Raw genomic sequence first — 20510 nt, forward strand, 5'->3', positions numbered from 1 at the left:
CATTAGTCAACAAAGCCAGATATCAACAGTACAAGGAATGAAATTTCTTTTCAGAGCCAAATTTTTTAAATTTAAACTTCTTCTAATGCCACTTCTTCAAAATAGACTCGCCCAGGCCATGGTAGTTTGTGGAAAAGCCACAATGAAGGGGCCAAAGAGCCGCATGTGGCTTGCGAGCAGTTTGCCAACCACAGACTTAAGTGATTGTTTGTTCAAGCACATTGACCACCAGGGGGCATATGCTCAACGCATAGGCATGGAAACATGGAACAGACTGATGAATCTCAGCAGGAGGGAGAAGAGGGAGGGTGGGAAGAGATTAACCAAAGATCTTATATGCATACTAGAGGCCCGGTGTAAGGATTCGTGCAACAATGGGGTCCCTTGGCCTGGCCTGTGGGGATCAGTCCAAAACGGCAGTCTGACATCCCTAAGGGTCCTGGATTGCAATACAGCACAGGCCGAGGGACCCCACCAGTGCAAGGGCCTCTAGTTTATATATATCATATATATATATGATGAGACATTCAAGTTCTATTTCCTCTTTAGCAATAGAGCATCTAAAGTACTTGATGATGTTTTATTTGTTAATTTTCCTAGTCATTACTCAGGATCAAAATACTGCACAACTCAAGGTCTCCAATCACATTACAGTCTATAAGTTTAAGTGATCGAATCACAAGGTATCTTTAGAGTCAACAGTCACAAGGTAATAAGATTTTACAAAAAAAGTCCAGAGAGGACTCCCAGCTACAAATGGGTTTTTTCATCTCATACTCATAAGGATCATGCTGCAGAAATGAATTTACTAAACTACCGAGGTGTCACATGTAGTCGTTGAATCTCTTTCCTAAACTGGGATTGCATTGATGCTACCTGCTGCTGGGTAAGGGCTTTGTCACAGGTCTGGTAGGTCATTCTATAGCAGAGACTGACCTGTTTAGTCTTGGGATGCTGAAAACGACTAAGAAACTGTATGGATACGACAGTGTCTTGGGACACTGCTCGGGCCACAGTGTGAAACTCTAGTTCATCAAATCCTTTTTTCTCATCTAACCAAAAACTAATATCATGCACATATCTTGGAGGATATAGGGAATAACTTTTAAAGGGTTCTATTTTCTCTGAGACAAAATTCTTCAGAAAACGTTTATCAAAGGTCCACAACATCCTCCAGTCAGAGATACCCCAGACAAGCATGGCTAATAGGTCCAAGTTCACAGATACAAACACAAAACACAGTTCTTCATGTATAATGCTTGGAATAGATGTGGTAATAGATCCAATACTTAGGTCGTTGGCACAATCTGGGCCAAAATTATGAGACTTCACACTAATCATATAATCTTTCCCATTTGGTTGAAGGACAAATTCTACTGAATTGCTCAGTTTAGAACCCTCTAGCAATGTCTGAGTCAGAAGGTTATCTAGAATGCCCTTCAGGTGGCTCAGTAGTGACTGAAGATGGTCATCCTTCAGATTTTTATTGAACCCAAGAATAAATAAAGTCTCGTGAAATGCTGGCATTGTGAAAGGTAAGATGTGGCACTTCTGAAAGACAGGTCCACTGAGGATGTACAAAGATCCTGGGAGGAAGTCTGGTGCTTGGATGACAGCCTGAACATGAACTAGGAGAGAAGGTCTAAGCCAGGTCTTGGCTTGGGCATAGATTCCTTCAGGAGCTTCTTCCTTAGGAAAGCTAAGTTCGGAAAGGGACACTAGAAAGTCCTCCATGTCTTCTGTTGTCCCACCAGTCAGGGACTCAGAATTTGAGTTATCCTCGAGGAGATGAATCCAAAAGACAGTCGACAGAATGTCACAGTTCCAGGAAGTGAGAACACTGGCTTCTCTAGGTGGCAGCAAAGGGAAAGAACACTTCAGCCTTTTTAGAGGGAAAGCTTTGCCCAGTTCAGAAATCAGTTTCTCATTTATGGTTTTGATCGGATGACAGGATGATGCTTCTAGGAAACCCCTGTGTAAGCACAAACACAAAATAACCTTTTAAACTTAAAATAGTAAATAATTATAATGTAGTTAGAATATAAAGTGCAAATAGCTAAATAGAAAAGAATTATCCTTAAGATAAACAGAGTTATCATGTGTTTCAGAACTCTGACAACCACTGTCCATACAATTTTTAGTTCTAAAGAGATTTATGTCTGCTAGACTGACAAGTATTCAGAGCACCAACATCATTAACAGTATATGTAGTATCCATCCAATATATGGCTGCCATCAAGCCAATCAGGATGCAGTTACAGAAAGAAGTAATTTCTGATAAAATACCAGTTACCTGTTCAACTTTCCTACAAGCGCTTCTGGTTCTGGAAAAGAAAACCACTGGTCACCCAGTTTGACCCTGAAGATTCTCGGTTGCGAACCTTTAAAGGGTAAGCTCCAGGTGAAGATATGGTTCAAAGCACCTTCTACATGAAATGACTTATCTTGACTCCTGGCAAAATAGATACCAAGTATGAAATCTGATATTGTTAAGGAAAGTAAGTGTTTGAGACTGAATCAGGAAATTGGCAAGAAAAAAGTTTACCTTTGAGGTTTTTTTTAAATTAATAATTAGTGAGAGAGCTGAAAAGTCTTAGACCTCTGTTATTACTTACCTATATCCAGTGCACTTGTATCCTGGCACAGCCTCACAGCTGAAGGGATGCACATCACTTAAAATGAATCCGCCTAGAGCTGCCATGGCAACCACTTGCCAACTGTTGTGCCATTCTCTTGTGGGATTATCAGCAGGAGTCCCACCTTGTCCCCTACACAATGCCACATGGATTTCTCCTTCCTCTGCAAGAACATCTGCACAGCTAATGGGGGTGAGGGAAGGGAGAGAATACCGGCCATTTATCAAGTAGCAATTACCACAGGAGTTAGTTATATATACACGGTTTGGCTGTGAAATAATTAAAATCTAGTCACACCCACTGGCAAAGGTCCATTAGACTTCAAACATGCAAAGAAAATAGCTGGAAGTAAATTAGAATGTAAATTCAATGTTCAACTCATAGTACTGGTGCCTGACCACAGTGCTACCAGCTTGGTATTTGCATTGTTCACCTACATGTTATAGAAAATCAATGTCTTTAAGGTTCCTATACAGGATTCACTGATCAGGCTGTTCTTCCTGGTGGAGAAAGTTGTTCTTTTCACTCCCTCCTGCCTATTAAAATTCTATACTTCAAATACTTAAAATACTGCCTCTGTGAAAAATTTGTTGACAACCATGACCCAAAGAGACCTCCAATTATGCCACAGGCTTTGGTAAACAGTGTAAAGCAGCGATGTTCAAACTGTTTCATCTGATGGCGCACATAAACTAAAATTCTGCAGCACATCAAAAAGTTTATTTTTTGCTGATCTGACACAAAAAAAATAGGTACAACTTTGATTCATTCACACTGGACGGCTACTATTGTTTTGGTTGTTGTCATTTTCTTATTTGACAATCTAAGGGAAAAAGAGGTCAGTGCCCCTGACTAAACAATCAGGTACTGCATGTTATTAAAATTCTTGTAGCTCTGTCACAGTTCCGTGGAGAAAGTTGTTCTTTTCGCTCCCCTCCTCCCTATTAAAGTTCTACACTTCAGATACTTACTTGAAATATTGCCTCTGTGAAGTTTGTTAACAGCTGTGACCCAGAGACCTGCAATTGTGCCACATGTTTTGGTATACTAGTGTGCCCGCCTGCAGACACTGGCTGAAAATTGCTGGTGTAAAGCACTATGGTAAAGTCCCAATAATGTTATGAAGCTATCTAGAAATATTAATATCTTCAGTTTATAGATGAGGAAGCAAAAAAGGATTAAGTAAGCTTACCTAAAATCATTCAACTACCATGTTTCCCCGAAAATAAGACATCCTCCGAAAATGAGACCTAGCGCATGGAAAAATAAGACATCCCCTGAAAATAAGATCTAGCGCATCTTTGGGAGCAAAAATTAATATAAGACACTGTCTTATTTTCGGGGAAACAGGGTATTAAGTGGTGGGCGTGGATTTGAATCCAGGCAGTTTGGCTCCTAAATCCATGCTCCTCACCTTTAGACTACACTGGTTATCATTATTTTGCATAACCAAAAATAGGTGACCAGCCCATTAGACGCCCAAGGGCACAGTATTTGTACTTTGATTTAGCCTTCAAGGTTATATGTCTGCCTTTCCAACGGGACTGTGTATTCTTATGGAGCTTTATAGTCTCTCTAAACCTAGCATAATAATTTACACACGTGAGCCTAACTTCCCAAACTAAAATGTTCCAGTGCTTTCCTTGTGAGCGCTATCCTTTCCTCACCTCCGGAAGAACTTGGCAAGCAGTTCCCTGTTCCTCGCTACTCCAGCTTTGCGTCCACAGTGCGGGAAGTTAAAACAAATTCGGTCAAACTCCCTGTCGTGCGGTTCAAAGGCATCTGCCAGTTGGGTGCAGTCCACACCAAAATGTATCCTTGTACCTGGCACGAAATACAGACAGGAGGCTTTATTAAGACCTGGAGGCACAGAAAACCCTTCCCTAACCTGAACCGCGCGAAACAACCCCGGTCTAGGCACAGAGCGGGATTTCCGTAAACGTCCACTGGACTTTCCTGAGCAATTCTCTCTTCAATGCAGACGTTCCCACCCCTTCGGCCGCGCCGCCGCTGGGCGGGGCTGCGATGGGCGGGGCTGCGATGGGCGGGGCTGCGCTGGGAGGGGCTGCGCTGGGCGGGGCCTCGCTACCTCGCTCGCGCAGGCGCCGCAGGTTCTCCCGGGCCGCCGGGTCCCCCGCTAAGTCGGCGGGGCGCTGCAGGCAGGTGGCCGTGAGGCTAGTGCTCGGGTCCAGGGTCTCACTCACAGCGGCGGCGAAGGAGAAGTTCCCCTCCCCAACCAAGAGGAGGCGCCTAGGGGCCATGGCCTCCTCCTGCTCTCCCGCGGGCGTCCTCTCCCGGAGGCGCGCGTGTTACGTCACTTCCGCCGCGGGTCTCCCGCTGCCGGCGCCTCGCCCGTCGCTGATTGATGACGCGCCACAGCGCTTGCAGGGCTTCGACAAACTAGTACAGCCACACCCGGGCATGGAAATAACCACGAGTGCCAAAGGGAGACGCCGACCGCGCTGTCCCCCATACTCCGCCCACCCCCTCGAGAGTCCGAAATAAAATCCTCCGAGCCCGAGGGTGGCCCTGCGCGACTCCGTCACCCGAGCATGAGGTCACAAGCACTGGGTAGCGCGGCGGGAGAGGCCGCGGGTGAGGCGAGTTCGGAGTGAAGGAAGCGGGGCGGGCCGACGAGAGAGGTTAAGATAGGCTGTGTTGGGCTCGTTCCTGCCACTGAGGATTTTAGAAGTCTTCCGTCTCATCAGAAATGGCTGCTGGCCATTGTCTCTACTGCTCGGAATGCGTCCAGGTGCTTCCATCTCCTGCCTTTCATTCAAGAAACAATGAGTGCCTGTTGGGTGCCACTGTGAGGACGGCTAGATGGATGCGAATATGGATGAGCAGGATGTGGCCTCTGGTTTTCACTGAGCTTGTAGTCTGGTAGAAGGACGCTCAGCAAAAGAGGCAATTCTGATTTAGCTGTGAGTGGAGTAATTCAGGATGCTGTGGGAGCACACAGGAGGGAAACCTTGACATTGGGGGGTTGGGGGGGAGGGGGAGGGGCGGAGTGAAAGATCCCCCGGCATTGAAACGAGTTGAAAGCTAAGGGGGGAAAGTACACTTTACCTGAGTCAAGAGGAGTGAAGAGGCAGAAGGAACAATATATGAAAGAGCATGATGGAGAAGCAGAATAGTTGAGTTTGGCTGAAAATGTAGTAGGAGGGACAGTAGACAATAGATGACACTGAAAAATTAAGCAGGGGCCAGGTCATACAAAACTTTATAAGCCATTTTAATAGCCTGAACCTTATTCTGAAACAGTGGCCAGACATCAAAACATTTTAAATAGGAAGAAGACACAATTAAATTTTTATTTTTGAAAGTCCTGCTTTTTTGTGTGTGAAGAAGGATTGGAAAGCCCTAGCTGGTTTGGCTCAGTGGATAGGGCATCAGCCTGCAGACTGAAGGGTCCCGGTTCGAATCCGGACAAGGGCACATACATCGGTTGCAGGTTGCTCCCAGGACTGGGCCCTGGTTGCCACTCATTCAGGAGGCAACCAATCGATGTGTTTCTCCCACATTAATGTTTCTGTTTTTCCCTCTCTTCCACTCTCTCTAAAAATCAATGGGAAAATATCCTCGGGTGAGGATTAACAAAACTAGGATTGGAGAACTAGATTGATGGCATGGAAGTCAAATGGGAGGCTTTTGCAGTCAGAGTCCAGGGCTGATAGGGAGATCTGAGTTGTAACTTGGCAGTGGAGATTGAGGTTAGTGGGCTAAATAAAAAGTCAACAAGGCCGAAACCGGTTTGGCTCAGTGGATAGAGTGTCAGCCTGCGGACAAAGATCCCGGATTCAATTCCGGTCAAGGGCATGTGCCTTGGTTGCGAGCACATCCCCAGTGGCGGGTATGTAAGAGGCAGCTGATCGATGATTCTTTCTCATTGATGTTTCTAGCTTTCTATCCCTCTCCCTCTCCGTAAAAACTCAAAATATATATATTTTTAAAAAGTCAACAAGACCTCATAATTGGGTGATGTAAGGGATTGAAAGAGAAATTGGTGTCAAAGATAAGCCCAGGGTTCCAGGAGTGGAAAACTGAGTGGATGATGATATGTGTCTTACTGCCCCAGGACAGTATCACCTTGGTCTGCAGCCTGAACACTAAGCCTATTGAACATTGTGGTACCAGCTACGCTTTAGTCATTATGCTGTTTGTTGACATCAGTGCATGCACCTGTCTTTGCAAAGGCACATCAAGTGAGAGGACAGTATTGGCTTTGTCCCTACCTGTGGAAAGGTGGGTGAGTGGTCACCTGGTCATGGTGATCGAGTGATCTACATTCTTTCTCTGCTTAAGGACTGGGAGGGCCAGGTTTGGTGACATCTCTTCTTTTAAAGAACATGGACCAGAAGAATAAGATTCTCTGTCACTTTCCTAGAGAATCTACAAACACAAGCTCCTCGGGATCAGATTACTTTTCTTTTTGGAAGGTAATGTCTTGTTCCTAAGCCAAGGAACCAGACTCTCATTTTTTCTTTTTGCCAAAAATAAAAATGGGTAGGCTTCTTTTGATTTCTTACAACTTGAAATTCAGATATTGGTCATCTGGTATGTTCAAAGAACTGTTGATTGAGAGGTCAGGCAGAAGAAGAGCGTGTGATAATGAATAAGACACAAATCCTCTTTTTAGGGATTTACAGTCCAGTATAGGGTATTGAAAGTTTACTTAAAGAACTCTTGAGCCCTGCCTGTGTGCTCAGTGGTTGAGCATCAACCTATGAATCAGGAGGTCATGGTTCCATTCCCTGTCAGGGCATATGTCCTGATTGTGGTATTGATCCTCAGAGGGGAGCATGAAGTAGGCAGCCAATTAATGCTTCTCTCTCATCATTGATGTTTCTATCTCTCTCTCCTTCTTCCTTCCTCTCTGAAATCAATAAAAAAATATATTTTTTAAAACTCTTTAACACATGGTAGAAGTTATAAATATAGAAAGATATGAACATCAAGTACATTGTGAGACAAATAAGTTAACAAGAGAAGGCATATGGAATAATTGCATTTGAATTGGTCCTAGAAGGAAGGAAACTATCATTTATTGATCATTTACTGTGTTGTCTAGTTTTCCAGTTCTCACTTTTCCCTATTCTCTTTGACTATGACAAAACCTTTATTTTTTTAGAGACAGGGAGAGAGAGAGAAAGAGAGAGAGAGAGAGAGAGAGAGAGAGAGAGAGAGAGAGAGAGAGAAAGAAAGAAACATCAATGAAAGAGAGAAACATTGATAAGTTGCCTCCTGCATACACCCCTACTGGTGGTGACCCACTACACAACCTGGGTATGTCCCCTGACTGGGACTCGAACCCACCATCATTTGGTGTACGATGCTCCAACCAACTGAGCCACACAGGCCAGGGAAATACTCCTGGTTCTTAAATTCCAACATCTTAAAATTACCTGAACATTTAGCTAGTATATAGTATTGGGGTTACTAAAGTTTTTCTGTGTTTTTGAGGGGAGCATTTAATCTATATAGTCATTCATTACTGCTGATTGAGAGGATAGGTCAAAGGACTTGTGGACCTGGAGAAAAGGAAACAGAATGACAGCAGTCAAATTGGAAGGAAAGCCTAGACTCTTAGTGAGGTGTGCCTAGGTTATGTTTGGCCAAGGGTGAAAAGGGGAGGCCTTTTCTGCGCTCTGGTTTTTATAAGAAGCTTTTCTTTTCTCATCTTTTCCCAGAGAGAGTTCCTCTCCTGTTTCCTTACAAACCCGCACTATGGCAGCCTCATTAATGCAGATGGCCATGCTGAAGTGTGGACAGATTGGAATGATTTATCCAAGTTTTCCCAGTATGGATGGAGATGCACCACTAATGAGAATACCTATTCAAATCGTACCCTGATAGGCAACTGGAACCAGGAAAGATATGATCTAAGGAATATAATACAGCCCAAACCCTTGCCTTCCCAGGTAATGTAACTTTGTTTCCTTCTCTTAGCAAAAGAAATAGTAGCCATTTGAAAGGCAAGACTCTGATAACGTCTAATGCTGAAATCTCTCATACTTCTTTTAAGTGAAGTGGTTGGGGGAGGGAAGCTGTTCTTAGCTGGAATACCTATCCCACTTTACTATCAAGTTGAATCTTATATTATTGTAAGGTAATAAAAATATGGGTACTCTTTCTCTTACTTCTTGTTTGAATTTTACTCATCTAAAGAAATATACAATGTCTTCTGACTTAGGCTAGCTTTTCCCCTGGTCCTTGACTTTTAGGTCTCTTAGGCAAACAAAATGGCTATGAAAGTTAGTAGGATATAGAGTAATATTATAGACCTCTAATAATATATAGACCTCTCTAGTTAATCTAAAATATGAAAGAACATATTGGAATTCATGTTACTGTGTCCTTTATTTCCAAATATTGGATGTAGACTCCTATATATTTTTTTAATATATTTTATTAATTTTTTTACAGAGAGGAAGGGAGAGAGATAGAGAGCTAGAAACATCCATGAGAGAGAAACATCGACCAGCTGCCTCTTGCACACCCCCTACTGGGGATATGCCCGCAACCAACGTACATGCCCTTGACTGGAATCGAACCTGGGACCTTTCAGTCCACAGACCGACACTCTACCACTGAGCCAAACCGGTTTCGGCTAGACTCCTATATTTTTAATCTATTACTTTTTCTTTCCAGTTTGGACACTACTTTGAAACAACATATGATACAAGCTACAATAACAAAAGACCACTTTCAGCCCATAGTAGGTGGACTATTCTTTTTAATTCTTAAATTCTCAGGATCTAATTCAAGGCATGGAACATAAAAGGAACTCAAATAAAAGTTAACTGAATGAGTGAATAAATGAATGAATGTCTGGGGGAGATAAGAGATCAACTGAAGGACTTGTATACATGCATATAAGTACAACCAATGGACACAAAACTCTGCGGGGAGAGGGTATGCATGGGGGGGAGGCAATGGTAAAATATGTACACAGATAATAATTTAATAAAAAATAAAATAAAATGAAAAAAAATGAATGAGTGAGTGAATGACTTCTCTCTCTTCTGAATTCTACAGGACTCACTCTCTATTCCCTCAGAAGTAATAATGAAATTGGTTATTAAGACTCCTTACTATTGACTGATTCCACTTGTCTTCTCTTTTCTCCTCACTCAGGATTTAAGCGAGAGCCTCACTGGTTCCCAGGACATCAACCTGAGCTGGATCCACCTCGATACAAATGCACAGAAAAGTCAACTTATATGAATAGCTATTCAAAACCTCAAATTGAGCATCACTCTGTGTGTGTATGTAATAATAATAACTGCCCATTTCAGGGTGAGAGGCTCTAACAAAATTATAAGAAGCTTCGTTTTTCCAGAACAGAATACAGGAGGGAGCACATTTTAAGCACAACTAAGAAGTCAGAAGACTATAGCACAGTTTCACTCGCTGAATAAATAAAACACAGGAAATGTTATCTACCACCTTTAACCAATATTTAAATGTATAATTTGAGTTGGTTATATCTATTAGTTATATAATTAGGGGTGTTGTAAGAAGGCAGTAAAAAATAATTATTTCTCTCAAATCTATAACCAGTCTTCTCTTTACTGCCTTCCATCAGGAGCAAAATTCAGTATAACTTAAGCTACATTTGCCTGGATGCTCTCAGGTATGAGTCTGATAGTCATGGTCAGATAGTGTAACTTTAATGTGATCTTCATGAACATTCCTCTTAAGGACTAGAAGAAGAAAAAGAACTTATTTTATTATCATAAAGAATTTAAAACATACAAAAGCTGACAGAATATTATAATGAACTCCCATCTTCAAAAATTTATAAGTTTTCCTACCCCTATCTACTTTCTGATTTGAAAATATTAATTTTGGAGCAGATCTCAGAAATTATATCATCTTATCTATAAATATTTACATTTATATTTAAAAAGATATGACTATCAATGTTTTACTCCTCACAAAGATCACCAAAGAAACCTGTTGATCAAACAAAGCTGAATTATTAAAGCTATAGCAAGGAAGAACATCAGCTTGACATAGTCTTGATAATAACTCAAAAGGCAAATATTTGGGTAAGTTATATCTTAAGGAATTGGGATAAGGATTTAATTGGTTTAAGGTGAGTCTTTCAAAGTGGGAAATTAATAAGATTGATAAAAAGTTGAGATTAGTTTATGGTTAATGACCACAGGGAGGCAACAGTCTTAATTTTAAAATGGCTAGATTGAGATTAAAAATGGCAGTGGAGCCCTGAGATTAAAAATGGCTAAGTGGATAGAGTGTCGGCCTGTGGACTGAAGGGTCCCAGGTTCAATTCTGGTCAAGGGCATGTACCTTGATTGCAGGAACATCCTCAGTGGGGGGTGTGCAGGAGGCAACTGATTGATGCTTCTCTCTCATCGATGTTTGACTTTCTATCCCTCTCCCTTCCTCTGTGAAAAATCAATAAAATATGTTTTTTAAAAATGGCAGTGGAGTAAGTGAATGCTAAACTGACACATTCCCAGGACAAAACTGGAATTACAACTAAAATACAAAAAACCATCATGAATAGTCAACTGAAGATTAGCTGGAGAGAACCCTGATAACAAAGGATAGAAAGACTATAGAGACTGGTAGGAAGGGCAGAGGCGTGTAAGGCCTGGTTGGGTTCCCATAGACAGCAGCTGAAATTCCGGAGAGAGATATCAGCTGTGGGGGGGGGGGGGGGGGGAAGGGGGGGGGTTTACCACTGAGAGCTCTGGGATCTAATTCCCAAGCTGGGACCCCCAGTAGAGAGCATGAGAACTGAGAAGAGTAACCACATAACATCTGGCTGTGAAAAGCAAGGAGGTTGCTGCCTGCCAGGGAGAGATAGCTGGAAATGCAGGCACCCACTTAAAGGCCCACCCAACACACAAAATTTTGAGTGCAGCCATTTACCTTGAGCTCAAGCAGAGGGAGGGCAGGGTGGACTGGAGCTGTGTAAGCATAAGCCAGGGTTGGGGGCTCTGGGATTAGAGATTAGAAAGCACTCTGGTTTTCTGTGCTGAGTCATTCCTTCACACTGCTGAGATCATTTTTCTTAGGCAGACCTTTGCTATCCAGATGTTTTTTGCCTGGGGGTGGGGGGAAGCAATTGATCCACCCTATTGGAAAATCCCTTGTCCACCCTGTGGAGTTTCTGAGGCCTATTAAGAGTCTGAGGATAATAATTAGCCTCCAGGCAGAAGCAATTACCCCACCCTCACCTCACCTGTGGATAATTGCCCAATGTTACTCATGACTCCTTCCAATGAGTCTGCAGGCGTTGAGTCTTCACCTGATCTAATTAGTTAGAAATAGTGTTTGGGTCCTCGCTGCAGATACCAACCCAGACAGCACTTGGCGGCAAACACCAGCAGGACCCAAGTACCTGAAGCTGACACCTGTAGGACCACCTCTATTGGAGAAGTGAGTACAGCTCAGAACAGGAAAATCAAGGTGTGAGACTCAAGGCAGACACAACCTCTGGGTAATAAGTCCCCGACTGCTGGAATACTAAGGACTTCAACCTCTTGGACATGAATCAGGTCTCCCAAGGCCAGAAAGGGACAGTGACTCACATTCACCTTCACTAGAGAAGCTCTCTGGAGGTCCAGGATAGAAACACCAAGGGACCGGATTCAACAACATCAGAGCAAAATCCAGCAAGCCCTAAAAATAGCAGACCCAAAGCACGTGTACATATATAACAGGTGGCATGCCAACATTGGGGTTGAACCTTATTGGCAGCAAGTCAGAGGGGAGATCCTCACAAATGGGACATCAATTCAAGACCAAAGTACAATAGGAGAGCTCAAATAATACACACAAGGGGATTTCTAGAGCATCTAGCTCAGGTGAACAAAGAGAATGCACCACTAGACACCTCAAGACACTTTCTACATTAGGCCAGTCCACAAAGAATGGGAGGCATAACAGTTCTATGTAATACATAGAAGCAAATACAAAGAGATAGCTAAAACAGGGACAAAGAAATAAACCCCAAATGAAAGGGGGAAAAAGGAATCTCCAGAAAAAGAACTAAGTGAAATGGAAACAAGCAACCTATTAGAGCTAAAAGCAATGGTTATAAATTCCAAAACCAGATACACTACAAAGGAAAAAATTACAGGCCAATAATTCTGATGAACATAGATGCTAAAATCTTCAACAAAAATTAGCAAAATGGATTCAGCAATACATTAAAAAGATCATACACCCTGATCAAGTGGGATTAATTCCAGGGATACAAGGTTAGTACAATATCTGCATATCAATAAATGTGATGCACCATATAAACAAAATGAAGGATAAAAATCACATGATCATATCAATAGATGCAGAAATAGTATTTGATAAAATCTGGCATCCAGCCCTAGCTGGTTTAACTCAGTGTATAGTCCTCTTTGGTTGTTTCTATGTCTTGGCCACCATGAATAACTGCCTTATCTGCACTCCCCTCCTGGCCTGATTCTCCTAACTGCCTATCTGCACTCCCCTCCTAACCTGATTCTCCTAACTGCCTATCTGCTCTCCCTCTACACACCCTTCAGACTCCTGGCGCAGGCATGCTGAGAGCTCTCCACCACAGCCCTGCCCCTGTCATTACAAGATGGCATCACAGCCAATTTGCATATTTCTCTACTATCTGTATAGATAGTACTGGAAGCACTAGGCACAACAATCAGACAAGAAGAAGAAATAAAAGGCATCTAACTTGAAAAGGAGGAAGCAAAACTGTCATAATTTACAGATGGCATGATACTGTCAATAGAGAACAATGAAGATTCCACCAAAACTACTAGAACTAATAATTGAATTCAGTAAAGTGGCATGATACAAAAATATACATTCAGAAATTGGTGGCATTTTTATACAATAATGGGCTATTAAAAAGGAAAACTAAAAAAAAAAAATCCAATTTACAAATGCATAAAAATACCTAGGAATAAAAAAAAAAATACCTAGGAATAAATTATCCAAGAATGTAAAACACCTGTATTTGAATAATTATAAAACACGGGAGAAAGAAATTGAAGAAGCTACAAATAAGTGGAAGCCTATATTGTGTTCATGGATGGGAAGAATTAACATTATTGAAATGTACATACTACTTAAAGCAATCTACAGATTCAAAGCAATTCCTATCAAGACACCAGAGGTGTGCCTTGGGCTGTGTGACTCTGTTGGCTGGACATCATCCAGTGCACTAAGAAGTCACCAATTTGATTCCTGTTCGGGTCACATGCTTGGTCCCCAGTGTAGAGCATGTGGGAGGCAGCTGATTGATGTTTCTCAATCATTGATGTTTCTTTCTCTCCCTTTTTCTTACTCTCTCCTTTCTAAAACAATAAAAAGATACCAATAGCATATTTCATTGAACTAGAACAAATATTCCGCAAATTTATATGGAACCACAATAGACCCCCAAATAACCATATCAATATTGAGAAGGAACATAGAGGAATCATGTTGCCCAATATCAAACCATACTACAAGGCCCTAGTAATCAAACCAATGTGGCACTGGCATAAAAGCCAACACATAGATCAATGGAACAGAATAAAGAGCCCAGAAATAAACCCACACTTTTACGGTCAATTAATACTTGATAAAGGAGACAATAATATACAATGGGGTAAAGAAAATCTATTTAATAAATGGTGTTGGGAAAATTGGACAAATATATGCAAAACACATACACACACACACCACACACACACACACACACACACAAAAAAAAAAAAAAAAAAAAAAAAAAAAAACACCATAAACCACTTTCTTACACCATACACAACAATGAACTAAAAATGAATTAAATATTAGATTCAAAACCATAAAAATCTTAGAAGAAAATATAGACAATAAAATCTCAGATATTTCTTTTAGCAATTTTTTTTTCTGATGTATCACCTTGGGCAAGGGAAACAAAAGAAAAAATAAACAAATGGAACTACATCAAACTAAAAATGGTTTTGCATAGCAAGGAAACCATCAACAAAATGAAAAGGCAACCCACTGAATGGGAGAACATATTTGCCAATGATTCATCTGATAAGAGGTTAACGTCTAATTTTCTAAAGAACTTCTACATCTTATAACCAGAACCCAAGTTCACCTGCCTACTGCCACAAAAACCAAACTCGTGAGATAGATGCTGGTAAAGAGGAAGGTTTTATTCAAGTGCTGGTCACCTGAGGAGATGGGGAACTCTTGTCACAAAGCCTATCTCAACATCTCAGTGCAGACAGAAGTTTTTATAAGGAAGGAGATGCAAAGCAGAACAAAGAAACCAAGGGGAGAGGGTTGGAAAGATCTCTACATGCAGGCAGCACTGTCCATTCTGATAAGGACCTTGAAACCGGTCAAGTGATGGTTCATTCTGATAAGGACCTTGAAACCAGTCAAGTGATGGTCTGGTGTGCATTATTCTGGTCTTTGTCATCCTGGTTCTACGTCATCCTGGTTTTACATTTGAAAGTCAGCAAATCTTCCAGAACTGGGATGACAGAAGGTTGGAGTCTGTATCTTTTGCAGTTAGTTCCTAGGATTCTTATACAAACATGCTGTTTCTTTAGAGAAACAATGTCAAAAAAATGGTGGGGTGGGTTACAATTTCCCACTGTTACAAAAACACCAAAAAAAACAACAACCCACAAACAATCCAGCCTTGGCCAGGGAGCTCAGTTGGTTGGAGTGTCATCCCGTACACCAAAAGGTTGAAGGTTTGATTCATGGTCAAAACAGATACCTAGGTTTTGGGTTCAATCCCTGGTTGGGCAATTAGTGGAGGCAACTGATCAATATTTCTCTCAGAAATCAATGTTGAATCAATCTCTCTCTCTCTCTCTCTCTCTCTCTCTCTCTCTCTCTCTCTCTCTTTCTCTCAAAAATTGATAAAAATATATTCTTGGTTGAGAATTAAATAAAACAATTCAATTAAAAAGTGGGCAGCCCTAGCTGGTTTGGCTCAGTAGATAGAGTGTTGGCCTGTGGACTGAAGAATCCCAGATTCCATTCCAGTTGGAGGCTCAATCCCTGGACTTGGTCTGGGCACATGTGGGAGGCAACCAATTGACATGTCTCTCTCACATCGATGTTTTTCTGTTGTCTCTCCCCTTCTTTCCACTCTCTCTAAAAATCAAATCAATGGGAAAAATATCCTCTGTGAGGATTAACAACAACAAAACACACACACACCAAAAAAAAAAAAAAAAAAAAAAATAGAACTGCCTTATGACCCAGCAATTCCACGTCTGAGAACACATCCAAAGAATGTATGCACCCCTAAATTCATTGCAGTGTTGTTTACCATATCCAAGATTTGGAAACAGTGTAAGTGCCCATGAATAAATGAGTGGATAAAAAAGTCGTGGTACTTTAAAAACACTTATATTCTGTCTTGTTTTTGTTCTATAACAGCATCCTAGTATTATAGAAGTAAAATGGTATCCCATTGTGGTTTTAATTTGCATTTCCCTAATGGCTAGTGATCTGGAGCATCTTTTCATGTGCTTATTAGCTATTCGTATATTTTCATTTGCCCTTTCTTGAATTGGGTTGTGCGTTGGAGTTCTTTATATATTTTCATATATTTTGGACATTAATTCCTAATCTGGTATATGATTTCCAAATATTTTCTTCCATTCTTTGAGTTGTCCTGCCTCTCTCTCTCTCTCTCTCTCTTTTTAAATATATTTTATTGATTTTTTTACAGAGAGGAAGGGAGAGAGATAGAGAGCTAGAAACATCGATGAGAGAGAAACATCAACCAGCTGCCTCCTGCACACCCCCTACTGGAGATGTGCCCGCAACCAATGTACATGCCCTTGACCGGAATCGAACCCGGGAACTTTCAGTCCGCAGACCGACGCTCTACCGCTGAGCCAAACCGGTTTCAGCTCCTGCCACTCTCTTGATACTACCCTTTAGTGCATGAAAGTTTTCAATTTTGATAAAATCAGATTCATCTGGATTTTTTCTTTTGTTGTCTAAACTTTTGGAGTCATATCTAAGAAAAAATTACCAAGTTCAATGTCCTGAAGCTCTGCTACTATAGAAAAACCCGTCCTATTTGGATATGGAATCTTCTATGTTTTCTTCTAAGAAATTTATAGTTTTAGATCTTATGATTTGGTCTTCGATCCTTTTTTATAATACTTTTTATCCTTTTTTAGTTAATTTTTGTATATTATATAATGTTAAGGTACAGGGTGGAGCAAAAGTGGGCTAACAGTTGTGAGTATTCAAAATACAGAGTTTAGCCGAAACCGGTTTGGCTCAGTGAATAGAGCGTCAGCCTGTGGACTGAAGGGTCCCAGGTTCGATTCTGGTCAAGGGCACGTACTCTGGTTGCAGGTACATCCCCAGTGTGCAGGAGACAGCTGATTGATGTTTCTCTCTCATTGATGTTTCTAGCTCTCTATCTCTCTCCCTTCCTCTCTGTAGAAAATCAATAAAATATATATTTTTTAAAATACAGAGTTTATTCTTGTGTTACTATTTATTGATTATTGTATTACTAGTGGCCCGGTGCACAAAATTTGTACACGGGTGGGGGGGAGGAGAGTATCCTGCAGCCCAGCCTGCACCCTCTCCAATCTGGGACCCCTCAAGAGATATCCGACTGCCGATTTAGGCCCGATCCTTCTCACAATCCAGGACTGCTGGCTCCTAACTGCTCACCTGCCTGCCGGTCTGATTGCCCCCAACTACCCCTCCTGCGAGCCTGATCACTCCCACCTGCCCTTCCCTGCCAGCCTTATTGCCCCCAAATTCCCCCCCTCCACTGGCCTGCTCACCCCCAACTGCCCTCCCCTGTAGGCTTGATTGCCCCTATCTGCCTCTGCCTCGGCCCCACCACTATGGCTTTGTCCAGAAGGTCTCCCAGAAGGCCTCCCAGTCTAATTATCATATCACCCTTTTATTAGTATAGATTTTCTATATGAACAACTATAAACCTGCTTTTGCCCCATCCTGTATATTGTGTAAGGTGAGGGTCAACTTTATTCTTTTTTGAGCACCACTTGTTGAAAAGACTGTCTTTTTCTTTTTCCATTGAATATTCTTGGTGAATTTGTAAAAAAACATGTGATCATCTATGCAAGGGTTTATTTCTGGGGTCTCTATTCTATTCCATTGGTCTATGTGTCTGCCTTTATGCCAATAGCACTGTTTTGATTACTATAGCTTTGTAATAAGTTTTAAAAAATATTTATTTATTAAATTGATTGGGATGACATTGGTCAACATGAACATACAGGTTTCAGGTGTGGGTTTTTATGCTATATGATCTGTATATTGCCCCTTGTGCCCACCTCCCAAAGTCAAGTCTTCTCCTGTCACCTTATATTAGGACCCCCTTTATAATAAGTTTTAAAATCAGGAAATGAGTATTTCAACTTTGTTTTTCCTTTTCAAGATTGTTTTGGCTATCTGGGATCCTTTCAGATTCCATATCTAAATAGAATGAATTTTTCTATTTTTGAAAAAAAAAATCATTGGACTTTTGATAGGGATTGTACTGAATCAGTAGATCACTTTAGCTAGTATTGATATCTTAACAATAATATGTCTTCCAGTCTATGAACATGGATGTCTTTTCATTTGTGTCTTCTTTAATTTGTTTTAGCACTGTCTTACAGTTCTCCATATACAAGTCTTTTCCTCCTTAATTAAGTTTATTCCTAAGTATTTTATTCTTTTTGATGCTATTGTAAATGGAATTGTTTTCTTAATTTTCTTTTTAGATTATTCAGTTAGCATATAAAAATGCAACTGATTTTTTGTGTGTTGGTTTCGTGTCCTGCAACTTTGCTGAAATTGTTTATTAGTTCTTACAAGTTTGTGTGAATCTTTAGGGTTTTCTACATATAATATATAGAAAGTTTTACTTTTGTTTTTCTTTTTCTTATTTAATTTTCTCTGATTAGAACTTCCAATATCATATTGAATAGAAGTAGTGGATATGGACATTCTTGACTTGATCCTGATCTTAGAAGACAGGCTCCCAAGCTTCACTGTTTAGTGTGATGTTAGCTGTGGGTTTTACAAGTTTAGATAATTTCTTACTATTCTTAGTTGAGCTTTTTTGTTTGTTTGTTTTGTTTTTATCATGAAAGGATATTGAATTATGTCCAATGGTCTTTTTGTATTCATTGAGATTATCATGGTTTTCCCCTCTTCATTCTGATAATTGCTGTATTACATTGATTTTTATGTTGCATCAACTTTATTTTTATGTTGAATCAACTTTGCATTCCAAGAATAAATCTCAGAGTCATGGTATGTAATTCCTTTTAATATGCTGCTGAATTTGGTTTTATTAGTATTTTGGATTTTTGCATCAATATTTGTAAGGGATATTGGTCCGTAGTTTTCTTATAATGTCTTTGTCTGGCTTTGGTATCAGGATAATGATAGTTTCATAGAATGAGTTAGGAATTGTTCACTCCTCAATTTTTCTGGAAGAGTTTAACAAGGATGGTGCTAATTTATACTGATAAAAGGGTAATGTGCATATTGGTCAGGACCCCCCACAGAAATGACTGAACAGCAGCCTTTGTGGGGCCACCAGGCTGGCAGGGAGGTCAGTGAGGGGCAACCAAATGACTGAACAGCAGGCTGCATGGGGTGACCAAGCTGGCAGGGGGCCAGTGAGGGGCGACCAGGCCAGCAGAGGGGGGAAGTTGGGGGCGATCATGCTGGCGGGGTGGGGGGGGTAGGGTATAATTGGAGACCACCAGGCCCACGTGGGGTTAGGAGTGACCAGGCCAGCAGGGGGGGCCAGAGAGAATTGTGGGTGACTAGGATGGCGGGAATGGGGGGGGGGCAGTTAGGGGTGATCAGGCAGGTAGGCAGATGAGCCAGCCGTCCCAGATTGTGAGAGGGATGTCCCGAATTGGAGAGGGTGCAGGCTGGGCTGAGAGGACACCCCCCTTCACCCCCGTACATGAATTTCGTGCACCAGGCCTCTAGTCTATATATACAAAAGGCTAGTATGCTAAGTGTCCCTGCATTTGATTGGTCTCTATGATACACACTGACCACCAGGGGGCAGACGCTCAATGTAGGAGCTGCCAAGCTGCAGTGCCTTGGCAGCAGTGGTTCTCTGGTGATGCACCCCAAAACCAGAGAGGAGGGAGCCCGATTCCTCGAGGGGCCAAGCAATTCCACCTTTGGCGATGAGTTATGTTGTTGCTGGAGCACTGTTGCTCCCAAATTTGGTTTACTGCACACCTGTGTTTGCGTTCCACACCCTGTAGGACAGCAACTTTGCAGAGTGCCCTCTCGCACTCCAGGACCCCACAGGGGGATGTTGGAGAGCTGGTTTGGGCCCAATCCCCGCAGGCCAGGCTGAGGGACCCCACCTGCCAGAAGCATCCTGCTCACTCATTCCACAGACACTTTTCAAACCATGGTGCCATCCCAGGTGTGGCTGGCTGGGGAGGCACTGAGGGAGGTGGGCTCCAGGATATGTCTAGCCCAGTGGTTCTCAACCTATTTAATGCCGAGACCATTTAATACAGATCCTCATGTTGTGGTGGCCCCAACCATAAAATTATTTTCGTTGCTACTTCATAACTGTAATTTTGCTACTGTTAGTGAATCCTAATGTAAATATCTGTGTTTTCCGATGGTCTTAGGTGACCCTGCTAGTGACCCACAGGTTGAGAACTGCTGCTGTAGAGCACTTTCTAATTAATTTCCTTTCAATGTACATGAATCTGTGCACTAGGTCACTAGTTCTTATATAAATGTTTGATAGAATTTATCAGTGAAGCTATCTGGTTCAGGGCTTTTCCTTGATTGAATCTTTTTATTACTAATCCAGTCTCCTTATTAGTGAGAACATTTTGAATATATGAATATATTTGAAAAATATATTAA

The 20510-nt window shown here is 41.5% G+C and overlaps 2 protein-coding genes across 5 annotated transcripts; one reads left to right on the forward strand and one right to left on the reverse strand.

Annotated features, from left to right (window-relative positions):
- Positions 1 to 566: 566 nt before the first annotated feature.
- FDXACB1 (ferredoxin-fold anticodon binding domain containing 1) lies at positions 567 to 4965 on the reverse strand. 3 transcript variants are annotated; one of them, XM_084894475.1, is made up of 5 exons: positions 4726 to 4964; positions 4304 to 4460; positions 2616 to 2819; positions 2294 to 2452; positions 567 to 1972 (listed from the first exon to the last, which is right to left on the reverse strand). In XM_084894475.1, exons 1-5 carry the CDS (start codon positions 4895 to 4897, stop codon positions 814 to 816), a joined length of 1851 nt encoding a protein of 616 aa, XP_084750601.1. In that variant the 5' UTR covers positions 4898 to 4964; the 3' UTR covers positions 567 to 813. The 3 variants fall into 3 exon arrangements, with proteins under 3 accessions (XP_084750601.1, XP_084750603.1, XP_084750602.1); XM_084894477.1 differs by lacking the exon at positions 2616 to 2819 and having other exon boundaries at positions 4726 to 4965; XM_084894476.1 differs by lacking the exon at positions 2294 to 2452 and having other exon boundaries at positions 4726 to 4965.
- A 31-nt stretch (positions 4966 to 4996) lies between these two features.
- CFAP68 (cilia and flagella associated protein 68) lies at positions 4997 to 11080 on the forward strand. 2 transcript variants are annotated; one of them, XM_084894478.1, is made up of 4 exons: positions 4997 to 5388; positions 8327 to 8557; positions 9288 to 9354; positions 9774 to 11080. In XM_084894478.1, the coding sequence occupies exons 1-4, from the start codon at positions 5347 to 5349 to the stop codon at positions 9947 to 9949; spliced, it is 516 nt and encodes a 171-aa protein (XP_084750604.1). In that variant the 5' UTR covers positions 4997 to 5346; the 3' UTR covers positions 9950 to 11080. The 2 variants fall into 2 exon arrangements, with proteins under 2 accessions (XP_084750604.1, XP_084750605.1); XM_084894479.1 differs by lacking the exon at positions 4997 to 5388 and adding an exon at positions 6953 to 7075.
- Positions 11081 to 20510: the final 9430 nt, after the last annotated feature.

The sequence above is a fragment of the Pipistrellus hanaki genome (assembly GCF_964339955.1).
Source record: "Pipistrellus hanaki genome assembly, chromosome: 9".
NCBI classification, from domain to species: Eukaryota; Metazoa; Chordata; class Mammalia; order Chiroptera; family Vespertilionidae; genus Pipistrellus; species Pipistrellus hanaki.

What these genes read in the sequence shown, in the direction of transcription:
- FDXACB1 (XM_084894475.1), bottom strand. Translation starts at nt 4,897, where the DNA reads ATGGCCCCTAGGCGCCTCCTCTTGGTTGGGGAGGGGAACTTCTCCTTC. An exon ending in TACAAGTGCACTGGATATAG is followed by an intron (nt 2,453 to 2,615) that starts GTAAGTAATAAC and finishes CTATTTTGCCAG; the next exon opens with GAGTCAAGATAAGTCATTTC. An exon ending in CTTGTAGGAAAGTTGAACAG is followed by an intron (nt 1,973 to 2,293) that starts GTAACTGGTATT and finishes GTGCTTACACAG; the next exon opens with GGGTTTCCTAGAAGCATCAT.
- CFAP68 (XM_084894479.1), top strand. Translation starts at nt 6,986, where the DNA reads ATGGACCAGAAGAATAAGATTCTCTGTCACTTTCCTAGAGAATCTACA. An exon ending in CCAAACCCTTGCCTTCCCAG is followed by an intron (nt 8,558 to 9,287) that starts GTAATGTAACTT and finishes TTTTCTTTCCAG; the next exon opens with TTTGGACACTACTTTGAAAC. An exon ending in AAGACCACTTTCAGCCCATA is followed by an intron (nt 9,355 to 9,773) that starts GTAGGTGGACTA and finishes CTCCTCACTCAG; the next exon opens with GATTTAAGCGAGAGCCTCAC.